This window comes from Hirundo rustica, chromosome 29 (assembly GCF_015227805.2).
Source record: "Hirundo rustica isolate bHirRus1 chromosome 29, bHirRus1.pri.v3, whole genome shotgun sequence".
In the NCBI taxonomy this organism is placed as follows: Eukaryota; Metazoa; Chordata; class Aves; order Passeriformes; family Hirundinidae; genus Hirundo; species Hirundo rustica.
The window spans coordinates 1009659-1031484 of NC_053478.1; the positions used below are offsets into that span (position 1 = coordinate 1009659).

Below are 21826 nucleotides of genomic sequence, written 5' to 3' on the forward strand. Positions count from 1 at the left end.
TTTCCAGTCGTTTTTTTTTTCCCCTACGTAACAGAGGAATATCAGAGCTGGTGGGGGAAAAAACGTTTGGGAATGGTGGGGGGAAAAGACTGAATAGGAAAGAGGCAAAGCCCAGGGGGAAGTTTCCAGCAGTTCCTTGTGGAGGATCTCCCAGTCCCACTGATTGCTCCAGGCAGAATCAGAGTCTTGGCCACAACCAGCCCACAGATATTATTATTTTTAATCATTTCTGGTATTCTTTGCAGGGAGTATCTGTGTTTGCAGCTCACTCGAACATTGTGCCCACACGAGGGCTCTAGAGGAGAATTATTTCACTTTCTCTAATGCTGTCTGCACTTCAAGAGCTGTAATACAGGAGAGGGGGAAAAAAGAAGAAGAACCCACTGCAAAACCTCATGGCAAAGAGGATAAAAAGATGAAAGCCAGGTCACCTCTGAGATGTCCTGGTGATTTTGGCTTCTCTGGTTCGTGCAGATCAGTGACACCCTGCTTATGCACACACTGAGCTTCAGGCCATGGAATTCTTTCCTTTTTATCCCTTCTCAGCCATCCCAAGGCGATGTTTCCCCATCCTGAGCTCTGGAAATGTTTCAGAGGTGTTTCTCTATTTCTAGGGTTTATTCTATAGAATCACAAGGGGTTGGAAAAGGCCCCCAAGATCTCTGGAGAAGCTCAGGAGTGATGCAACTGAGTGACCTTCCAGGATGTGCAGGAGCTGACAAAAAACCTGGAGACAGAATATTTAAGAAGGTCTGGAGTGACAGAGGGGGAAAGGCTTCACACTGACAGAGATTTAGACGGGATATCGGGAAGGAATTGTTCCCCTGGATCCCTGGCAGTGCCCAAGGCCAGGCTGGGCACTGGGGCTTGGGGCACGCTGGGGCAGCGGGAGCTGTCCCTGCCATGGCACTGGGTGGGATTTAAATCCCTTCCCACCCAAACCACGCTGGGATTCTCTGACCCTCCCAAAACCAACGGCAAAAGCTTTGGACAACGACCTCAGGCAGCTCCTCCTGCCCTCCTTGGAAAATCACCACACAGAGAAAAACAGCACAGCTGGAAAATGTTCATATTTCAACAACTCAGCACCAGACTCATGGAATTTTTAGGCTTTGCACCACTTAAATGCCACGAACCAACTCTTTTTTTTTTTTTTTTTCCCCCAAAACAAGGGAAGCACATCCCAAATTTACGAGCACACCATCAACTTCCCTCCTCCAGCACTCTCAGGCTGAACAACCCCACCACAGACCCACACATCCGACGCCAAGGTTTGTATTAAAAATCACGTGTATTGTGTCAAATAAAACAATCGTTCTGTGTACAAATTCATACGTGGCAAAAAATAAAACTCTTCGAATAACACTGTGTAAAAAAAAAAAAAAGAAAAAAAGAAAAAAGAAAAGTGCTGGCTGCTGTTCTGCTCTACGAGTTCTACAAGCAACAGGCTCACCGAAGGCATTAGTAAACACCTAAACTGCACTGCAGGACTCGGGTAAGGCACAGAATTCAGTTATTGAGGGGTGAGAATTGTCCTGCACAGCATTTCAGCACCTCTGCCAGGCTCCTCCAGCTGTGCTCTGAGAGCTGCTGGAGATTTTAAGGAAAAGCGCTGGGAAATGCATCATGGCTCTGAAACACCTGACAGACCCAAAAAACGCTTCAGAGCCACTGCTGAGCTCATTCCTCTTCCCCTTCCTCCAGTTTTTATCCGAGTTTTTAGGCAGCTTTTAATCCAACCGTGAGAACATCGGTGAAGGCTGCAGGGGCGCACGCGGCCGCTCGCACAGGAACGTGAGGGAGTCTGAAATTCTGAACAATCTGGATTCTCCTCAGCCTTTTCCGAGCCATTTTTTCACTCCGTATTGCTGCCAGAGCAGTGTAGCGCTGGGAGAGGATGAGAAATGGAAACCAATTTAAATGTTCAGCTCATCACAAAGGAGATGCAAGACGTAGCCCCCGCCGTGCTTCTCATCCGTTGACATCTTCCACAAAGAAAATATTCTTCAAACCAACAGGCACAGGATTTCCAGTCCTATCTTAGGCAGTAAGGAGGTTTTTTACATATATATATATATCTATGGGGGGTTTATTTTTTTTTTTTTTTAATCCTCACTTCCTTCGACACCTGGGATTTCAGTTTGGATGGCACAGACTGACGGCACAGATCTGAGGGGTGATCAGGAAGATCGCTGAAGTCCAATCAGCTCCTTCCCTCTCACACTGAAGGATTCCAGGCACTTGGTTCAGAGGAGCTGCTTCTACCCACGTCTGACTCCCCCAGCTGTAATCTGCCCTATTGTTAAACAGCAAAACCCAGAGAGGCACCAGGCACCTGATCCCAAAATGCTGCCACATCAATCAGCTCCAGGGCACAGAGTCCCTCCCTCCACGTGTGGAGGATCTGCCTCACAAGCAAACGGCTCTTTGTGAGCATCAGAAACCGCCCCAGCCCTGCACAGGCGAGGTCAGGGAGGGAGGAGCTGCTGGGCCCGCGCTGCCCTGCTCTGCTCCAGCAATGCTCAGGCTGTTCCAGCAGAGCCTCAGCAGGAGCAGGGAATGGCAGCTCCGGGCCCAGACCCTCAGGATCAGCCGTTTTCTCTGCAGAACAGCTCCCAGAGAACAGCTGGGAATGTCTGTGGGACTCACGCTCCCCAAAGTCTCTGCTTCCTTTGGGGCGACACAAAACGGATCAAACGATCAGTGCCCCGTTCCCCCCGGGATTTGTAACGAGCCAGCAAGCTCCAAGCCGTGCCTGCTCCAGCTCATCACACCCCACGTGCTGTGGCAGCAGCTCCAGCAGGAAAATCCCACAGGTTCCTGCTCTGCTGCCACAGGAACCACGGTTTGTGACAAAGGGTGATGGAATTTGGAAGGGGCTGCTCAGGAGGTGGAGGAGTCACTGTCCCTGGAGGTGTTTGAAGGACTGGACGTGGCCCTGGTCTGGGTGTCAGGGTGGTGCTGGGTCTGGATGATCCCAGAGTTTTTCCAATTTAATTAATTCTGTGGTTCTGGCTCGTTTACATCCCACCTACAGCACTGCTGGTGAACTGATCGCTTGGACGAACTTGCACACGAGTATCCCATGTCAGTTTTTCCTGGAAGGAGATCTGTCCCACGAGGGCACCAGGAGTCCAGCCCAGCTCTGCTCGGTGACCTCCAAGGCCTGTTCAGCCTCTCCCACCGTGCACTGCTGTTCTGGAGAGCAGCAAAATCCTCCTGTGCAAACAACACGGATTCAGAGAGGCTGGGTGCAACTCCAGCAATGCTTTGCACAGCTCAGCTCCCAGGGCTCTGTGACCAAGGACAAACAACTCCCAAGCGCAGGGCCACGAACCCATCGGCCTCGGTGGCCAGCACGTGCCGGGTCCAGGAAAAAAAATGACAACAAACAAAGTACAGCTGTCCCTGGGTCTGGAGTTCAACGCCCAGAATCAAGGCAACACGGTTCTAAAGCAAAAACAACTGGCAGAGTTCCCTCACAAAGTCCCCTCAGGTGTCACACACGCTGCCAGCGTTGTCACCGAGCCGCTTGGCTTACAAAAGGTCACAGCTTTCGTCCCGTTTTCTGCTCAAGTGACCGAATCCTTCTTCCTCCGAAAGGGGGACTTGAGTCTTTTCCACACGCTGCTTTTGGGCTTGGATTTCTTCTCCAAGGCCATCACGGCCTCCTTCTCCTTCCTGCGGATCTCGCGCACCAGCGCGTGGAACACGTCGTCGATGTAGTAGCGGAAGGCGGCCGAGGTCTCAAAGAAGGGGCAGTTGAATTCCCGTGCTAAGGCAGAGCCTTCCTCTTTGGACACCTGGAAAACGAGGGCACACCCCGGTCAGGGAAGCCAGAGCCCAGGATTCACTGCTTTGCCTCTCCCCGTGCTGCTCACTGGAGCGCACGGGCGCTGCGAGCCTCAGGACAGATCCTTTGCACCCAGCTCCAAAGGTTTCTCTGCAAACCTGCTCTGCCTTCGCTCATCACTTCTCTGGCAATGCAAGAGACTCTCTGGACATCCACAAAAAAAGAAACTTCAAAGGATATTTCTTTTTTTGACCTAAACCTGCAAACTGTCTGATACAAGCCCTGGTGAGTTAAGGAAGCTTCCTTCTCCTTGTCAAAAGCTGTTGTGTTTGTCAAACTCCTCCCCAGACCCAGGAAAAACCTTTCTAAAGCTTTCTTGCTCCAAGCCCCACACAACCTGGTCTTGAACCCTCCAGGGATGGGCAGACACCAACTCTCTGGGCAACCTGTGCCAGGGCCTCCTCACCCTCAGAGAGAGGAATTTTTTTCCCAGTATCCCATCTAACCCTGCCCTCTGACAGTGGGAAACCATTCCCCCTTGTCCTGGCATTCCAGGCACTTGTAAATAGTCTCTCTTCCTCTTTCTTGCAGCTCCTCCAGGTCCTGGAAGGCCACAGTTAGGTCACCCCAAAGCATGCTCTTCTCCAGGCTCAACATTCCCATCTCCCTCAGCCTTTCCTCCCAGCAGAGCTGCTCCATCCCTCTGATCACCCTGGAGCCTCCTCTGCAGCAGCTCCAGCCCTTGCTGTGCAGGGCCCCAGGGCTGGGGCAGCCCTGCAGGTGAGCTCTCACCTGAGCGGGGCAGAGGGGCAGAATCCCCCTCCCCTTTCCCCAACTGAGGGCTCAGCTCAGGGCACGGGGTGCTGCGAGTGCCAGCCCAGAGCAGGGCACGTCCAGCCTCCCATCTACCAGCAACCCAGGAATTACGAACAAAACCCGAACCCAGGATCAGCCGAACTTCAAGACTTTTAGTTTCCGTGGTCGCCGCAGGCAGCTCCTCGCCGTTCCTCGCCGCCCTCCGCACGGCGACGACGCGACAGAACACCGAGAGAAGCACAAACCCCTGGCGCCCCGCCGCACCTCCCAGCGGGAGCGGCTCCTCCCGCGGGGCTCCCCGCGGCCCTCACCTGGCGCAGCTGCGTGAGGTCGGACTTGTTGCCCACCAGCACCACGGGGGTGTCGTCGGTGCGGCGCACGCGGTAGATGAGCTGCTTGAACTCGCGCACCTCGTGGAAGCTGCGCCGGTCCGTGATGGAGTAGCAGATGATGAAGCCCTCGCCAGCCCTCATGTACTGGTCCCTCATGGCCGTGAATTCTGCCTAGGAACGGGAGGCGCTGGTGGTTTAGTTGCACCAACCTTAACGGCTTCCTGGTTTTCTCGGCAGCTGAGGTCCAAACCCGGCTGTGCAAACACCTGGGCGTCGGGCCAGGATGTGTTTGGGGGGATCTCCAAGGTTCCCCTGACACAGAAACCCCACTGACACGGGATTCACCGGCCCACGGGCGCTGCTGGCTCGCCATGGGGGAAGCAGTGCCACAGCTCAAGTCAGGCTCCAACGCGGGAAGCGGCAGAGCTCAAACCCCGCTGTTTGGGATAAAACAGAGCCATTCCTCACGCAGGATCTCTGTCCCTGCACCTGGTCATTACTGGCCACTCCACAGGCTCTCAATTCACCTGTGACTGCTCACATACCTGTCCTGCCGTGTCCAAAATGTCCAGGTTGGCAGGTTCGTCATCGATGCGTATCCGGATTTTGTAGGCATCCTCTGTGGATTCCCAGAACAGCAGAAAGGTTGGGAAACAAGCACAACACTCGTCAGCTCACAAAGAACACTACACCAGAACCACCCACCCTGGTAGGAGCACCTCAATCTGAGCTGGGTTTACATTAAATTAAATGAAATTTCCAGTTGTTCTGGTGTGATTTAACATTTCATGTGCAAAATATCATGTGCTGTTCCTGAGCCCACAGCCCAGAAATTCTTTTTGGTCACCTTGGTGGAAAACACAGAGGAATAACATTTTGTTTTTCTCAAAGCCAGAAAAGATCTGTGATTGGAGGGAAGAACCGGTCACCGACAACTGCTTATTTCTTAGAAGACATAATAATACATTCCAATAAAATATATTAAACATTATATATGTAAATGTTATGTAAATATAATTATATATGCTAATGTTATTTGTTACAAACACCATATAAAAACAATCTGTCTATAAATATATAAACACACAAATATGCTGTCCCTCTCTGTCAGCACTGCCACACTTTAAGAACCCATTCTCAGCAAGAATTTGGCTTTTTTTCCCCCCACTTTTCCTTTCATTGTTGGTTACTGTTGGTTCAGGGTTCTCCTGGAGATGCTGCCGAAGTTCTACAGCACCAGAGTGAGTTGTTGAGCACTTTTCATCCCTCTCAGTTTCTCAAACCCAGAGAACAATTGGGCCTGACAAGTGAACAGCAAAGAGCTGATAACAGCAGAGGCTGGATTTTGTGAATAGACAACTAAAAATGGCTTAGCAGCAGTTTAAACCCCTGTCTGCCAACACAGACAGACACAGGGCATGCCCTGAACAGATGGACAGGAAAATTATCAAAGAGCAGAAACTCAGGATTCACATCCCACTCTCAGACCTCTCAAATCACAGAAACACGGAGAGGTTCAGGTTGGAAGGGACCGCAGCAGATCACCTCCAGGACCATCCCAGAGCACAGCACTGTGTCCAGATGGGTCTGGGATGTGCAGCAGGGAGGCTCCACAGCCTCTCCGGGCTCTGCTCAGGGCTGGGCACTGCCCAGGGCACAAGCTGTGCCTCCCGTGCAGGGGCAGTTCCTGGGCTCAGGCCCTGCCCGTGGCTCCGGTGCCAGGCCTGGAGCAGAGCCCGGGCCCTGCTCTGCCCGTCCCTGCACACAGGGACCCCCAGGGCTCAGGGCCCCTCTCAGCTGGGGCTCCTCTCCAGCCTGAACAGCCCCAGCTCCCTCAGCCTTCCCTGGGCACGGATCTCTCCAGGCCCTTCAGCATCTCTGTCCCCCTGCGGGAGCTCCCTGTGCCGCTGTGCTGAGGATGCCAGAGCTGGGCACGGCGCTGCAGAGGCGCCTGCCAGGGCTGGGCACAGGGGCAGGGGCACTCCCTGACCCGCTAGGAATGCTCGGCCTGATGAGTGATCAAAGATCAATCTACAGCCAGATTTACAGATATCTTTGAATTGAGTACTTTAGAGCAATGGCATGTAACAGCTTGACCTGCCAAGGGAATGAACGAACAGAAAAGAACATTTTCCTCACCAATGGTGGGATCGTGGTCCTCTGGGAACCGGTGGCTGATGAACTGCATGGTCATGGCTGGAAGCAGAAATCAGGGAACAATTTGAGCGGCTGAGCTCACAGCTTCCCCGATCACATCGTTACCCCACAGCCACGGCCCAGAACCAGAGGCGGGCACGGCCTGCACCGAGCGCGGGGGCTGCAACGGGCCCGGGGCTGCTCCGCCCGTGCCCTCAGGCGGGACGAGCTCCAGGGACGCGGCCGGAGGCGGAAGGCGACGACCAGGACATCCCGGGAGGGGTCGAGACAGCCCGGCGGGGACACCCCGGGAGGATCGGGACCCCCCGGGAGGGTCAGCACCTCGCCCAGAACGGGGATTTGCTCAGGGAACGCGGCTCCCCCGGGCCGCTGCCCAGCCGAGCCCCCCGCGCTGCCAGCGGCGGCTCCCGGGGCCGGAGGCGGCCGCAGCCCCGCACTCACCGCTCTTGCCGACGCCGCCCGCTCCCAGCATCACCAGTTTGTACTCGCGGGACTGCCCCGGGGCGCCGCCGCCGCCCGGGCGGGCTCCGGCATCCATCGCCGCTGCCCCGGCCCCGCTCCCAGCGACACCGAAATGGCGGCGGCTGCTCCGCCACAGCGCCCGCCCCGGCCTGGGAGCGCAGCGGGCGGGGCCCGACGGCGGCTCGGCGGGGACACAACGGGACACGGAGGAACAGAGCGGGGACACGGCGGGGACACAGAGGAACAGAGCGGGGACACGGCGGGGACACGATGGGACACAGAGGAACAGAGCGGGGACACGGCGGGGACACGATGGGACACGGAGGAACAGAGCGGGGACACCACGGGACATAGCGGGGACCCGGCCCTGCCCCCGGCTCCCCCGGGCCCGCACCCCCTCAGCCCCGGGCCTCCCCTCCCGGATCTCGGGGCTTCTGTCAGCTCCCGGGTCCCTTCCCAGCCTCCGAGTCCTTGCCCCGTCCCACATTCCCAGCACCGAGGGAGTCCCCCCAAGCCCGGAGCCCCTCCCAGCCCCGCAGCTCCTGCAGCCCGGGGATTCCCCCGACCCCATCCCCGGACCCCGTCCCACCCCCAGGGCTCCACCAGCCCCGGGATTCCCCACAGCTCCCTGGGGCTCCCCCAGCCCTGCATCCCCTCCCCTCACGGTCTGCGGCTCCGACCTCACCCAAAGCAGCAGCAGCAAGAAGCAGAATATTTATACATTTATTTATAATGAAAGTAGGGTTCTAATTATTTACAACACATGGGAAAGCCGAGGTTTGTACAGGTGAGCCATCCCGGCTGTCCTGGCTGCAGCAGCAACACAGCCCCTTCGCAAAAGCACAGCTCCTGTCCCAAAAGCTGCCCAGTGCCTTGGAGCAGTTCCTGTGTCACTGCTCCATGCGAGAGTTCTGTCTGCACTAGCCCATCACACTCAGCCCCTGGTGCAGTTCATGTCCAAAACAGTCCAAAAACAACAGTCCAAAAACTGATTCCCAGGTTCTGCACGAGGCAGGAGCTGCTGGACCCAACTGCTGCCCTTTGGGAAACCACTGTGGAACCTTCTGGCTCTGGTGGAATCCAGTGAATGAGGGAAGAGAAAGGCTGAGCCTCTGGAAAAGGAATTTCTGCTGGGTGGGAGCGAGTTCTGGGGTGACCAGACACAATTCAGTACCAGGGCGACAGTCCACCTGAGGCAAACCTAACCCAAAAACCTGAGCATCCTCCCACTCCAACTTATGTCTAGAATGAGAACTTGTAGCATTGGAAAAATCACATTTCAAACTAAAACCAAGCCGAGTTAAAGGAGATGTATGAAATAAAAAAAACACAAAGAGTTTTCGAAATGTGATGCTCAAGTTTTTCATGACTCCTGGATGTTCCTTCCCTCTGATGAAAGTCCAAAACTGAGGCTGAGTCACCAGCAGATCACTGGGGGCTGACAGCAGGAGCACTCCAAAAATGCAAACGCAGAGTGAAGTCAGTGTCACTGACTCTTCCCTTTAAGTTATCTGGGAAAAACGGAAAATATGGCCCAAGAGGCTTCCCTGGTTCCTCTCTATGGCACTTCTCCCTTGCACAAGGGACTAGCCCGGTCAGGATGCAATTCCAAATATTCCTTTTTAAAATTGACAAATACACTGCCAAAACGAGGATTTTAAAAACAATGGAGCCCTTCCAAGGGGGAATTGACTTCTGCAAATGTAAAAACAATGCGCCTTTGCCGAGTTCATTCTGGAATATACATGCATTATTGCTAGAGGGGGAAAAACCAGATGAATGAAAACTCTTGTTCGGTTTTTATGGTGCCATCCAGAACGGCATCTGTTGTTTAGCTCGCTGTTGGGAGGATGGGTACTGGTACCCCAAACTCCAGCCCTGTGAAAAAGTACTTGCGTTTTTATGGCCACCGTGTTCCTCCTCTTCATCTGACGAATCTCCAGCATAGGCCACTAATCCAAAGCCTTTCTCTGCAGTTTTCATCTTCTTGGCTTGATGATCTAGGAGGGGAAAACAAAACAAAGCCCCCCCCCGCCGGCCCCCCAAGAAGGAAAAAATAAAAAACAAAACAAGAGATAAAACGCCCCAAAAACGAGTTAATAACAATAAAAAAAAAAAAGGATGTTAATTGCAAATTGTTAGTTGGACACCATTTTGAGGTCACAAGGCCAATGGTCATCCAAGGTCGAAGGCCACAGGAAACAGCACCAGCAACAGCCATGTGATCCATCAGAACCATGTAAGAGAACAGAGAAACAAGAAAGAAACACACAGAAAAGGTAAAGTTAGCAAATGGCTCTCATCGAGGGCAATTTCACCGTTAAAGAGATCAACACGTAAAGAAAAGCAGAAATTTGGTTCAAAAGGAAGCTAACAGGAGAGCAGTGTGTGGGAGCAAGACTGCAGAGGAACTAAGGTTAACCAGGCTGGGTGATGTCCCTGCAGAGCTGAACAACGGCATGTCTGACCAAGGTCAAACCCTGCTGAGTGACAGCCCTAGGAAAGATGAAATCCTGACAGCACTTGTGCTGGCTGCAGCCAGAAATGTGTGTAAATCCCCGCCTGAGCAGAATTCCCCCCACAATGCAAAGCCTCACCTGTGCCACAAAACCCCACCGCACTCTGTGCTGCCTGATGGGTCAAAACTCCCCATCTTTAGTCCCTCACCTAACTAAACTCCTGTCATTTCATTTATTAAAGCTTCGAAAAGCAATCTGTGTGTATAACCACTGCAAGCATCAGTGATTTTAGAGCAGTGCAATGTCACCTGCTTTGCACTTCGACAAAGAACAGCCAAAAAAAAAAAAAAAAATCACCAGTTTAGACACGTGTTAAAACCAGCACCAGCTCATTTGGGAAAGGAAACTGGACTTACAAAAGCGTTTGGGAAAGGAAACTGGACTTGCAAGGGCGTTTGACCCGTTGCACTCACCATGGTTGCCTGGTAAAGACCCCGCACCTTTTCTTTCTTCCGATTCCGATTTCAAACCAGTGACAGGAAAAGCTGGCGGAGGCATCAACTGCCTGTGTAAAGCAATATTTTTTTCTTTTTTAAACCAAGCTAAGAGTCAAAGGTAATAAAAAGCAAGCTCCTAACTCAGCCCTTGGCCTGGGGAGTTGAACTCTGAATTCCCTGACTCATCCAGTGACTGGAGTGGAGTGGAGTGATTGATGGCTCCTGCCTGGAGCTCTGCAAGGTCTGTCCCCTCCCAACATTCTTACCTCCAAACGGGACAGGAATGGATTGGATGGACAAGTAGAGGGGTGAGGAACTGGCTGGGTGGCCATGTGCCAGGAGTTACAACCACAGCTCAGTGTCCAAGTGAAACCAGTAAACCCTCGAGGGTCTGTACTGGGGCCACTACAATGGAACGTGTGACAGTGGCCAAATTCCAGACCCACACAAAAGACTTAGAGGAAATAAAGCTATTTTCATTCTGCAGCATCAAAAGGTGAGCCTTGCATCCCTTCTCCTTAAAAAAAACCCAACCCAAAACACAAAAAAACCCAACCCAAAATACAAAAACCCCACCCGCAACCAAACAATCGCCACGCCACAGAAGAGAACACGAAACTCATCTCTGAAATAAGCTTTGCATCAGAACCAGCAGAGCCTGGCCATGATTCCCTCACTCACCTGTCCCTCTCTCTCTCCTTTCCTGAGGAACTTGCTGGCTTCGACGCGGCTCCCTCGAGTTCGCTCTGACTGGAGAAGCCTGTACCTAAATTAGTCATATGAATGGGTCCATGCTATGAGCAGAAAAACACACGGCATTAGCAAATCTACAACTACAACAAAAGCTACAGCTCCTTAATGATACTGTTAGGAAACCCAACCTTTCCGAGCCAGCTAGCAGAAGGAACCTCTAATCACCACTGCTACACAAAATGCTTTCTCCTAAAAACAGTGAGGGCAGCGTGGTAGGAAACACGCCTGAGCACCACTCTGGAAGATTCCTCACCACCTACTCCACCTCAGCGGCAGTTCAGGACAATAAAGAGAGCTGCTCCCTTCATGGATCACCTATTACCTCCTCAGTCAGCTAATTCTGAACCCTGGACAGACCTCATGCCACAGGAATCTGCTCGAGATTCTAATATTAGCTCTGAGACACAGGCAGTTCCTTATTGCCTCTAGAAAAAGCTTTTATTAAGGGCTTTGCCTGTGGCAGGGGTGTAGCATCAGAGAAACGTTTACAGACACCCCCTTTGCCCACATGCAAGTTGGAAGAACTCAGAACTATTTTTTTTTAAAATCATCTAACTATCTAAAAAGCAAATAAACTAAGCTTTTAAACTAGGCTTCTTGAAATCCTCTCAAGTGCAACCTGCAAGGTAAATGGGAAAAACTGGAAGTTATTACATCTCCCTCCCTCAAAAAGGCCACCTAAAGACCCCAAAAATTCCGATCAACCCCCAAATGATCTCCCTTTAAGCCAAGCAGTCCCACGCTCTCGTCGTGTCTGTGACCTGGATGCGCCACTCGTCTCTGGGAAGGGCTGGGAAAGCAGCAGGAATGAGTTAAGCCACAGCTTTAGAGCAGTGCATCCACTCAGAGACACCAAAGCGTGGGCCCTGTGCTTTGGAACAACCCCTGCCCTCTGCCCAAGGCCCTGCACAGCTGCTGCAACAACCTCTGCTAACAACAACCTCTCGCCAGCCCCGCTGTGCCTCGGTGAGGGGAGTAAAATTGGTGATTTTATTCCACCTGGTATCCCAGCAGTCCTGACTCTCTCTCATCAGGCAGCTCCTCGGTGAAGCGTCTCTTTTGGCCCTGGGGATGGGGCTGCACCTGTGGCTGGGTAGCAGCTGGCAAGGTGGTTTTTACCGGGGCAGCGGGAAGGAAAGGAGCGCTCAGCGGACTCTGCCGGGCACAAGTCGGAGAGAAAAGACAAGAAAATGTGACAATGTGCATGTAAAATATTCACACAATGCAGCGTCGTGCAAAGGAGCAGAACACACAAATAGCTGCTCTAGATTAGAGGTAAAAGGAGTATTTAATTCAGAGTATGCTCCCACCTCCAACTAATCCCCATCTGGAACACAAACTCACGCACCTACACAAGGCCATTACAGAGTGTGATGATGCCCCCACCCCTGGAAATGTCCCTGCTGTTAAGAGGGAATACGAAAAATGCAGTAGGAAGTTGCCACATCACAATTTAGTTGCTTTGAAGGAAGGATCAGCTCAACAATAACAAAAAACCCAATCATCCCCCTCAAGAAAAACCCCAAAACAACCAACCAAAACCCCACAAACAAACACGCTAACACACAAAAAACAGCAAAAAGAAAGCCCTGAAGAAGATTTCTCCATCTGGAACTACAAAAAGTCTTTTCTTGCTCATCAAGTGTCCAACCACACAGCAAAGAGCGACCGACCCTGGCAGTACCTGGCCAGTGCTGGCTGGAGGCTGGACCTGAGGAATCGGGTACTGCGTGGGCACGGGCGGCACCGCCGCGGGCAGCGCTGGGAGCACTCCAGGAGCCAAGGGCACTGCCGGGGGAACTATCCCTGGCACCCCGTAGGGAGGCTGGACAGGCTGCTGAGGAGGGGGAACCACAGGATAACCCGACTGGTACCCGTTGGAAGGGTAATAGGAGGGCTGGGAAGGGACGCTGTTGATTGTGGCCGGCTGGGTGAAGCCTGGGGGGAGAGAGGAGATCTTAGTTCTGCCACAGTCACTGAAATGTTCAGTTTAGCTCCAAATGTAAAAGAAGCTGGGCTCTCAAGGCTGAGTTGTTGCTGGTATTTACCTGCCAAGGGAACTGCAGTGGTTATCTGGTTGACAAATCGGGAGTACTCGGCATGAACCTACAAAGAATTTCAAAGATTAGACATTAAAAATGTATTTATAGTATTAACCTTTGTGTAATTCCCCATAACCATGTGAAGGAATGCTGATTACAGAACATGCGGTGCACAAGGACAGTAACAACCCAAACATAACAATCCACACGTCAAAACCCCAATAAACATCCCCCTGATCCTACTGGACTCTGTGGCAGATTTGTGTAAATTATGGGATAATCTTTCCTAAGAAAGAGAGTAGCAAATTAATTACTACAGTAGAGCTCAGAGAATAAAAAAGTTTCCAAATATTTTTCAAAACAGACTTTGTAGCCCATACTCCATTATCATATTATTACATTAACTCAAAGACTCTTCAGGACTTTATTTTCATTCATATAAGAGAAGCTGAGAAATGTAAGACTCTCTGTGTACATGTGAGAGATTTTCTAGAACTTTCTTGCTACACCAACCACTTTATCTATCCTAAAGCAGAAAGTGCAGCTCTGGACATCCTGTAAAGCAATGAGCATTTTGCAGGTTTCTTTTATGTTTGCAGTCAGACATTCCCTCGTCCTCACCCCCAGTTCTGCTCAGGAATGCATTTGCATTTTTTTCCCCCCTAAAATTCCAGTATTCTCACTCCTTCCTGAGAAATGTTTATTCCCTGTACAAGATTTAGACAGCAACCCTTGGAAGGGGTAACCTATGAGCAAGCCAGACTCATGAACAGCTTTCCTGCAAGCATTAAGAGCTCCTCAGCCAAGCACAACCCAAAGGTACAAAAGGCTCTGAAATCTCCTATTTGTAAGAGATACTCACGGTTTGCAACAGGTTCTCACACAGCTTTTTAGCAGCTGCCAAACCTTCTGGCTTTGGGTGACTGAAAACATAAAAGCAAAAAAAAAAACCTCGTAACTTTTCTGTCAAATTTGGGAGCTCCTTCTTTGCCCTATCACCATAAGGCTGCACCCTTATCACTTCAGAGACACCTCTATTAAAGTCAAACCAGGTTCAAAAACTTATCTCATTCGCATTAAATCAGTCAAAACTGAGAATTCCCCGCAGTGATTAAACATTGAGCAACATTCCTGACTGGCCACTGGGATTTTTAATGTTTTTTTTGGAACTCCCCCATACCTGATGTAGATGTACATGGGTTCAAAGGCTTCTCTGCCTGATGCTGGCTCTATGCAACCTGAGCCTTTCCCTCGAAGAAAGACTTTGGCACCAGTTTCAATCTGAATGTGCTGCAAGTAGGAGCAGCCAGGCCCTTCCACCTTCTCCTTCACATTAAATGTGGGCACAGCATGTTCCAGCCCAACAAATAACTTGTCCTGGACATAATGCATCTGTAAATGAACAGCAAAGGCTTTAATATTTCACTCTGCTAGGATGTTCATCTCACTGCTGTGACAGACAGGAGGGGTCAGTGTCAGATGGCGCAGTAAGCCCTGTGCTTTTCTGGAAGTAGGACTGCTCTCTCCATCCCTTTTCTTTTAGGAGGCCACTGTCACCTGAGTCTCACTCTCCAGACTCAGTCTTGCTGGTCCTCCAGATTTCACAACACAAAGTGATTTTTTGGGGGGTGTTTTTTCATCTTTTGTGTTGTGGGTTTGTTGGGTTTTTTTGTTTTTTTTTCAATAAATAGCACATGACACGTCTGCTTTGTAAAAGGTCAATCTTGTAAGCAGTGATATTCAATGAAATCCACATAATGGATCACTCACCCCTGACTGGAACGGAGGTTTTTGGCCAACAGCTGGAGTTATCTGAGCGATAGGGGCTGGCTGGTGATAGACAGTGACCGTGGCTCCGTTGAACGTCGGGCTGGAGCCCGTGGCTGCTTTCACCACTCCATTGGTAATGATCTCTTTGATTCTGTTAACAGCTCCTAGTTGAGAGAACGTGAAATCCATTCTCATTCAGCTGCCCCAAACTGTGACATGTCACATTCTGTGACAGGATTGCATCTTCCAGTGGGGCCCCGGTATGGGATCACAAAGGATCCCCAGGGAAGGGCTGCAGCTGTGTCAGGGAGGTTTAGGGTGGAGAGCAGGGAAAGGTTCTTCCCCCAGAGGGTGCTGGGCACTGCCCAAGCTCCCCATGGAATGGGCACAGCCCCAAGGCTGCCAGAGCTCCAGGAGAGCTTGGACACTGCTCCCAGGGCTGCCCAGGGTGGGGTTGTTGGGGTGCCTGTGCAGGGTCAGGGGTTGGACTGGGTGATCCCTGTGGATCCCTCCCAGCTCAGGTATTCTGTGAAATATCAGAATTTCCTCTCCATTTCCACCCTGATAAAGCTTGGACCAATGTTTTAAGGCAAGGCCGGGGTCCTGCATCAGGGAGGAACAAGCCCAGGCACCGGCACAGGCTGGGGGTGACCTGCTGGGGAGGATCTGAGGTGTCACCAAGCTGTCCCTGAGCCAGCGCTGTGCCCTGGCGGCCAGGGGACAGCGGGGTCCCAGGGTGGGTGAGGAAGAGCGTTGCCAGCGGGTCAGGGAGTGCCCCTGCCCCTGTGCCCAGCCCTGGCAGGCGCCTCTGCAGCGCCGTGCCCAGCTCTGGCATCCTCAGCACAGCGGCACAGGGAGCTCCCGCAGGGGGACAGAGATGCTGAAGGGGCTGGAGAGATCCGTGCCCAGGGAAGGCTGAGAGAGCTGGGGCTGTTCAGGCCGGAGAGGAGCCCCAGCTGAGAGGGGCCCTGAGCCCTGGGGGTCCCTGTGGGCAGGGACGGGCAGAGCAGGGCCCGGGCTCTGCTCCAGGCCTGGCACCGGAGCCACGGGCAGGGCCTGAGCCCAGGAACTGCCCCTGCACGGGAGGCACAGCTTGTGCCCTGGGCAGTGCCCAGCCCTGAGCAGAGCCCGGAGAGGCTGTGGAGCCTCCCTGCTGCACATCCCAGACCCATCTGGACACAGTGCTGTGCTCTGGGATGGTTCTGTCTGAGGAGGAAGGTGGGACCAGACGTGATCCACAGCGGTCCCTTCTCATAGGAGGTCTCGCTGTCACACACCTATTCCCATGGATCTCGGTGTGTTATCAGTGAGATAACAGCTGCCCACTCCCCCCACCTTCCTTGCAGTCCATCAAAGTTTTGGTTTCCTGATGAATGCAGTACATTGCACCTCAGGGATTCCGGAGCAGAGAGCTGGGTATCAGTGTTTGAGTGGAATTTGTTATCACCACCGAGATGTTTATGGCTCAAATCCAACGCAGCCCCTCAGACAAACCCCTTATCACAAACAGGGAGAGAAAGAGCAGAATGTTTTGTACTCACTGTCAACCAGCTCCCGTGTCTGACCCTGAACATGAAGGTACAAGGGACGATCTCTGGAAAGAAAAAGTCAAATATTCAATCAAACACACAGACAACACAATATTAATGGATCCAATCTAATTCTATTAGTCACTGCATAAAGGAAGTCTTCCATAAAAATCTGAAATGCCCTCCAGATAACAGAATAGGAATTCCTTTGACTATCACAGTGCTCAGGCAAGAAAAGCTCTGCACTGAAAACATGATTGAGGCGTTAATGATGACTCATTAAAGTTACACCACTGAAAACTTCAATTAGCTTGCCCACACAAATGGCTCACTAACTAAAAGCAGCAAGAAATTAGTGCTTGGGAAGTTGCAGTGTTCTGTGGGGAGAAGTTCAGCACAGTGTGATGGTTGGCACGGTTGTTATTTCAGCCCAGCAGCATCAGGCAGCCAGGACCATCAGAATGGCAAATTTATTGGTGACCCTGCAACCAAACAGGAACCCCAGCAGTTTGTCACCTCAGGAGAAAAGAAGCACAACCTCCAAAAACAGAAATACAAACCCAGGTCCCACTTTGGCTTTCTCTTCTGCAGTCATGAACCTCCCTCGAGTGGAGACAGCCGCTCCGCTCAGGCGACTGATCTGCAAAAAATGTACAAAGCCCAGTGACACACCTGCCAACAGCAAACAAGGCACACACAGAACACCAGCACTTAAACAACGCCGCTGGAACAGAACCCAGAAATCATTACTGACGTGCTAAGAGACTGATGCTGGCTCTGAACTCATGCAACGATTTACTGAACAAACCACTAAGGGACTAAACAAACACCTTGAGAAAACACAAGGAGATTTCCAGAAGGAAACAACCACTGAACAGAGTTCGCTGCCAGTTCTTTCAGGTTAACCTTATCTCCTCAGTTCACCTGCCAGCTGGAGCTCCCTGCCAAGGCCAGCAGGGCTCCCGTGGGTGTGGGACCTACCTCGTCCTGGGTCTGGCCCCTGGTCAGCAGGTTCCTGCACGTGAGGGGGACGTCGTTGATCTCCACCTCTGCCACCACAAGGTCATCCTTGCTTTTACTCGTAGCTGGACCTTTGCCCAGAGCCTGCAGCTTCAACGAGAACCGTTGCAAAAGACCAGTGGGTGGAAAGCAGTGATGCAAGCAAAACAGCCCAGAGCTCGAGGGGTGAATGTCCCTCTTGTTCACCCCTCTCAGCTGTTGGAGGCAAAGTCTTTGCAGAGATTAGTGGAAAGCACGTTGGACCTCCTGCTGGATCTGCCTCCTCACAGCCCTGAGCCCGAATGAACACACCAGCTTTATCTTCAGCGCACATTAACGGAATAATTAACCTTTCTGTTCTGTGCATGATGTGGAACTGAGCTGTAGAGTTGCTTGAATAGAAACCAAAGCATTTTACACTTGAATTGGCAGCTCTGACAGAAATCTGAGAGGCCAATGAAATGTGCACTTTGTGTTTATAGCTCCTGCTCCTCCCAACAGGCTTTACAGAGGCAGAATTTAGAATTTCTGCTCAAGATCTGAACTCATCCACACTACACTTCCATCTTTTTTTTTTTTTAAGATAGGGGTGTAATATTTTGTGTCAGGCTAAGAAATAAAAAGCCATAGATACAAATTCAGAAAATACAGTGGAAGAGCTGGGAGTCGCCACAAAGACCTCTTCAATGTACAGAGTTAGTACAGCCTGCTAAATATTCTGAAATTAATTTTGGGGACATAAAGGTAAAACAAGGCTCTACAATAAAAAGAGAACCTTCCGGGATCACCCACCCACTCTCACAAATCATTTGAAGCACTTGCAGGAGGCCACAAGGCAGCTACAGAGGGACTCCAGTACAGGGCACTGTTCTGACTTTAAACTGCTCCACTCTTTCCACACTTAAAAAAAAAAGTATATTCATTAACCTGCAGCTCCTTAATTGCCATTCCCTCATGACCTGAAAGGTCACTGGAGTTAATTACTCTAGAAATGTTATCACTATTCTACCAAAAGCAACATGTGCAATGGAAGAACTATATGCATACTATATTATACTTGTTACTAAATTAAAAAATAAAGATATCTGTGCAATAAAAATTGGCACCCCAAATGCACGTTCATTACTTGGTTAATGGTTCCCAGAGCAAAACAGTTTGTCACAGGATGCCAGAGTGCCACCAGAGCTCGTGACAAAAACAGGGCTGGGAGAATGAGACAGCACCAGCATCTGCCAATTTTTGGATGCCTCAAAGTGCCAGTCAGCAAATGGATTTTCTTTCCATGGGCTATGACTATGGAGGCTCATAAAAACCAGGCCATGTGTCCTTAAAGCTGGGAATTCCACCCATTCTGGGCAGATTGTTCAGCACTGAGAAGCAAATCCCATTGTTTCCATGTGGGGCTCCTGACAGCAACACTCCAAGAAACACCTGCTGCTAAACCTCACACAGGAAAAAGGCTGCAAGGGTGGTTTCAGCCCCAGAAGTGACAGGGAAGCAATTAAAGAGATTTTGTGACAATTCCCTACTCTTTTTTTATCTGTTGTTAAATCCCGTGGCAAAATGAGCACTCATTTGGATGCAGCCTCACAAGGCAAAGCCCCAGACTGGCACAGTGTGAAAAAGGAAATACAACACCATAAAACCCACTCCTCTTGTTAGTTTTTTTTTATTTCAACAAGTTTGGAATGAAATTGGGGTCCTCAAAAATGGAAGGGAGGGAATCCAGAGGAGGCCACGGAGATGCTGCCAGGGCTGGAGCCCTTCTGGAGCCAGGCTGGGAGAGCTGGGGGTGCTCACCTGGAGAAGGGAAAGCTCCAGGGAGAGCTCAGAGCCCCTGCCAGGGCCTAAAGGAGTTTATAAAACAGGAGAGTGAAGGACTTTTTACCAGGGCACGTAGTAACTGGACATGGGGTAACTGTTTGAAAATGCCAGAGGGCAGGGTCGGATGGGATATTGGGAGGGAATTGTTCCCAGTGAGGGTGGGCAGACCCTGGCACAGGTGCCCAGAGCAGCTGTGGCTGCCCCTGGATCCCTGGCAGTGTCCAAGGCCAGGCTGGATGGGGCTTGGAGCAGCCTGGGACAGTGGAAGGTGTCCCTGCTGTGGCTGGGGTGACACTGGATGGGATTCAAGGTCTCTGCCAACCAAAACGAGCCTGTGATTCCATGAAACTTGAAACAGCTTCTAAACTTGGCTCTAGCACAGGCTAAGGACACGCAGAAGAGCAACACAAGACTGGGACTGGAACTGGAAAATCAGCTTTAAGTTACACTTGCTTTAGAATAGAAAAGTCAGAGAGTATTTAAGAAGCACACACAGCGACCATCCAGTCCAACTGCCTGAGCTCATCAGGGTCAGCCAGGCTCGGGGCAGGGCTCAGCAAAGGCTGAACAAGCAGTTTTGGACTTGGACATACAGCTCCTATCGGTCACTCTTCAGGCACCAAAATAATTTGGTTCCGTATTTTAAAGCAGTTGTTTCACACAGCAGTTTTTCCATCTACCTGGAAAACACTTCAGGAAAAACACTTTAAAAGTTGGACTCGATCCTCGTGGCTCCCTTACAACTCAGATCAGAATAAGCTATTCTGTGGTTCTGAGAAAAAAGTTTTTCAGCTCCCTACAGGTGGCTTTGGTAAAGTCTTACAGCGGACCGACCTCACAGCCATCCACTGCTTTCTGGTATGCAGGAAAATATTTTAAAAAATATTTCCGACCGTTTTTAGTGCACCCAATCTCATCGCCTCCCGGCTCGGTACAAACCAAGGTCTCCAGAACCCAGCCGTGACACCCCCGCGCCCACGCACCTTGTCCGCCGTGCTGGGCGCCGGCTTCAGCTTCCCTTTGGCCATCAGCATCGCGTTGATCTTCGCCGCCACGGCCGCGGCCGCATCCAGCGCTCCGGAGGGCGCCGCGGAGCTCTCGGACCCGGCCACGGCGGCGCCGCCATCGCCGCCCCCGCCGGGGAACGGGCGCCCGGGCAGCGGCGCCGTGCCGGGGAGGAGGAAATTTGGCGCCGGGCCGGGCTGGTCCCACTTGCTGCGACGCCTGGAAAAGACAGAAAGAGCGTGAGGCGCCGCCCCGCGAGGCGCCGGGACCGCCCGAACCGCCGCGGCCGCGCCTCACCCGCCCGCGGCCCCCGCGTCCCGCTGCGCTCCGCCGCCCGCCGACATGGCCGACACGGCTCCCGGCCGTCACTTCCGGCCCGCGCCCGCCGCGCCGCTTCCGCCCGCTGCCATGGGGACGGCACCGCCCCTTTCCGCCCGCTGCTGTGGGGACGGCACCGCCCCTTTCCGCCCTCAGCTGTGGGGACGGCACCGCCCCTTTCCGCCCTCAGCTGTGGGGACGGCACCGCCCCTTTCCGCCCGCTGCTGTGGGGACGGCACCGCCCCTTCCGCCCGCTGCCATGGGGACGGCACCGCCCCTTTCCGCCCGCTGCCATGGGGACGGCACCGCCCCTTCCGCCCGCTGCTGTGGGGATGGACCGCGGGGTCAGGGAGAGATGGGGCCGAGGAGGGAGCCCGCAGATGGCCCGGTGCGAGCGCCCTCTGTTATTTCCACCTGTACTATCCCGAGGGTTATGCCATTTTCCCAAAATGAAGCCCGAGAAGCTGTGGCTGCCCCTGGATCCCTGGAAGTGCCCAAGGCCAGGTTGGACACGGCTTGGAGCAGCCTGGGACGGTGGAAGTTGTCCCTGCCCATGGCAGGGGGTGGAATGAGAAGAGCTTCAAGGTCAATTTTAACCCAAACCACTCATTGATTCTATGATTTCTTTTTCAAGAATATTAGGGGGTTAAAGAGTATTTTTAGGATTTCAAGGGTATGAAATTACTGTGTGAATCGGGTTTCATACAGTTTGTGGATGATTTCTATTAACATGAGGATGCCTTTATGTTAGACGCTATTTCTGTATTGCCCTAGTTTGTCTCCATCTAAACTTCAGTTGGATCAAAAGAAAGTTAACGTGGTTTAAGCTTTATTTTAGGCAAATGGCAATGGATAACAGATCTGGAAATAATAGAGGCTGTAATTTTGTCCAGACACTAGAAAAGAAGTTACGAAGTTTTCTTGGGAGTCATGGGATTTTGTTGGCCATAGATTCCTTAAGGCAACTAAGTCTCTGGCAGAGGCAACCAAGAACAAAGAGACAGAATGAATTGCCCATTCAATGGCTTGTTCTTGCTGCCTTTTTGCTGCTCCTCTGCCAGCAAGGGCTG

At 51.9% G+C, this 21826-nt stretch overlaps 2 protein-coding genes and 1 non-coding gene across 3 annotated transcripts; all 3 read right to left on the reverse strand.

The window, feature by feature from the left end:
- Positions 1-1272: 1272 nt before the first annotated feature.
- Positions 1273-7656, reverse strand: RIT1 (Ras like without CAAX 1). The gene is made up of 5 exons (XM_040088259.2): positions 7540-7656; positions 7081-7137; positions 5487-5560; positions 4921-5112; positions 1273-3803 (listed from the first exon to the last, which is right to left on the reverse strand). Exons 1-5 carry the CDS (start codon positions 7634-7636, stop codon positions 3573-3575), a joined length of 651 nt encoding a protein of 216 aa, XP_039944193.1. The 5' UTR covers positions 7637-7656; the 3' UTR covers positions 1273-3572.
- A 613-nt stretch (positions 7657-8269) lies between these two features.
- KHDC4 (KH domain containing 4, pre-mRNA splicing factor) lies at positions 8270-20782 on the reverse strand. The gene is made up of 14 exons (XM_040088176.2): positions 20736-20782; positions 20417-20657; positions 17592-17720; positions 17171-17250; positions 16623-16675; positions 15082-15245; positions 14492-14703; positions 14174-14234; positions 13318-13375; positions 12954-13207; positions 12269-12424; positions 11198-11310; positions 10493-10584; positions 8270-9560 (listed from the first exon to the last, which is right to left on the reverse strand). Exons 1-14 carry the CDS (start codon positions 20780-20782, stop codon positions 9361-9363), a joined length of 1860 nt encoding a protein of 619 aa, XP_039944110.2. The 3' UTR covers positions 8270-9360.
- On the reverse strand, positions 14782-14910 carry LOC120764369 (small Cajal body-specific RNA 4). Its single transcript, XR_005704210.1, has one exon. It is a non-coding gene; the product is annotated as a small Cajal body-specific RNA 4 (non-coding RNA).
- Positions 20783-21826: the final 1044 nt, after the last annotated feature.

Excerpts from the sequence above, each read along its gene's own strand:
- RIT1 (XM_040088259.2), bottom strand. The coding sequence starts at position 7,636 with ATGGATGCCGGAGCCCGCCCGGGCGGCGGCGGCGCCCCGGGGCAGTCC. Across the intron at positions 7,138-7,539 it reads GGGCGGCGTCGGCAAGAGCG|CCATGACCATGCAGTTCATC; the intron begins GTGAGTGCGGGG and ends TTCTGCTTCCAG. Across the intron at positions 5,561-7,080 it reads GGACCACGATCCCACCATTG|AGGATGCCTACAAAATCCGG; the intron begins GTGAGGAAAATG and ends GGGAATCCACAG.
- KHDC4 (XM_040088176.2), bottom strand. The coding sequence starts at position 20,782 with ATGTCGGCGGGCGGCGGAGCGCAGCGGGACGCGGGGGCCGCGGGCGG. Across the intron at positions 20,658-20,735 it reads GACGCGGGGGCCGCGGGCGG|GCGTCGCAGCAAGTGGGACC; the intron begins GTGAGGCGCGGC and ends TGTCTTTTCCAG. Across the intron at positions 12,425-12,953 it reads CTCCAGCCAGCACTGGCCAG|AGTCCGCTGAGCGCTCCTTT; the intron begins GTACTGCCAGGG and ends TGTGCCCGGCAG.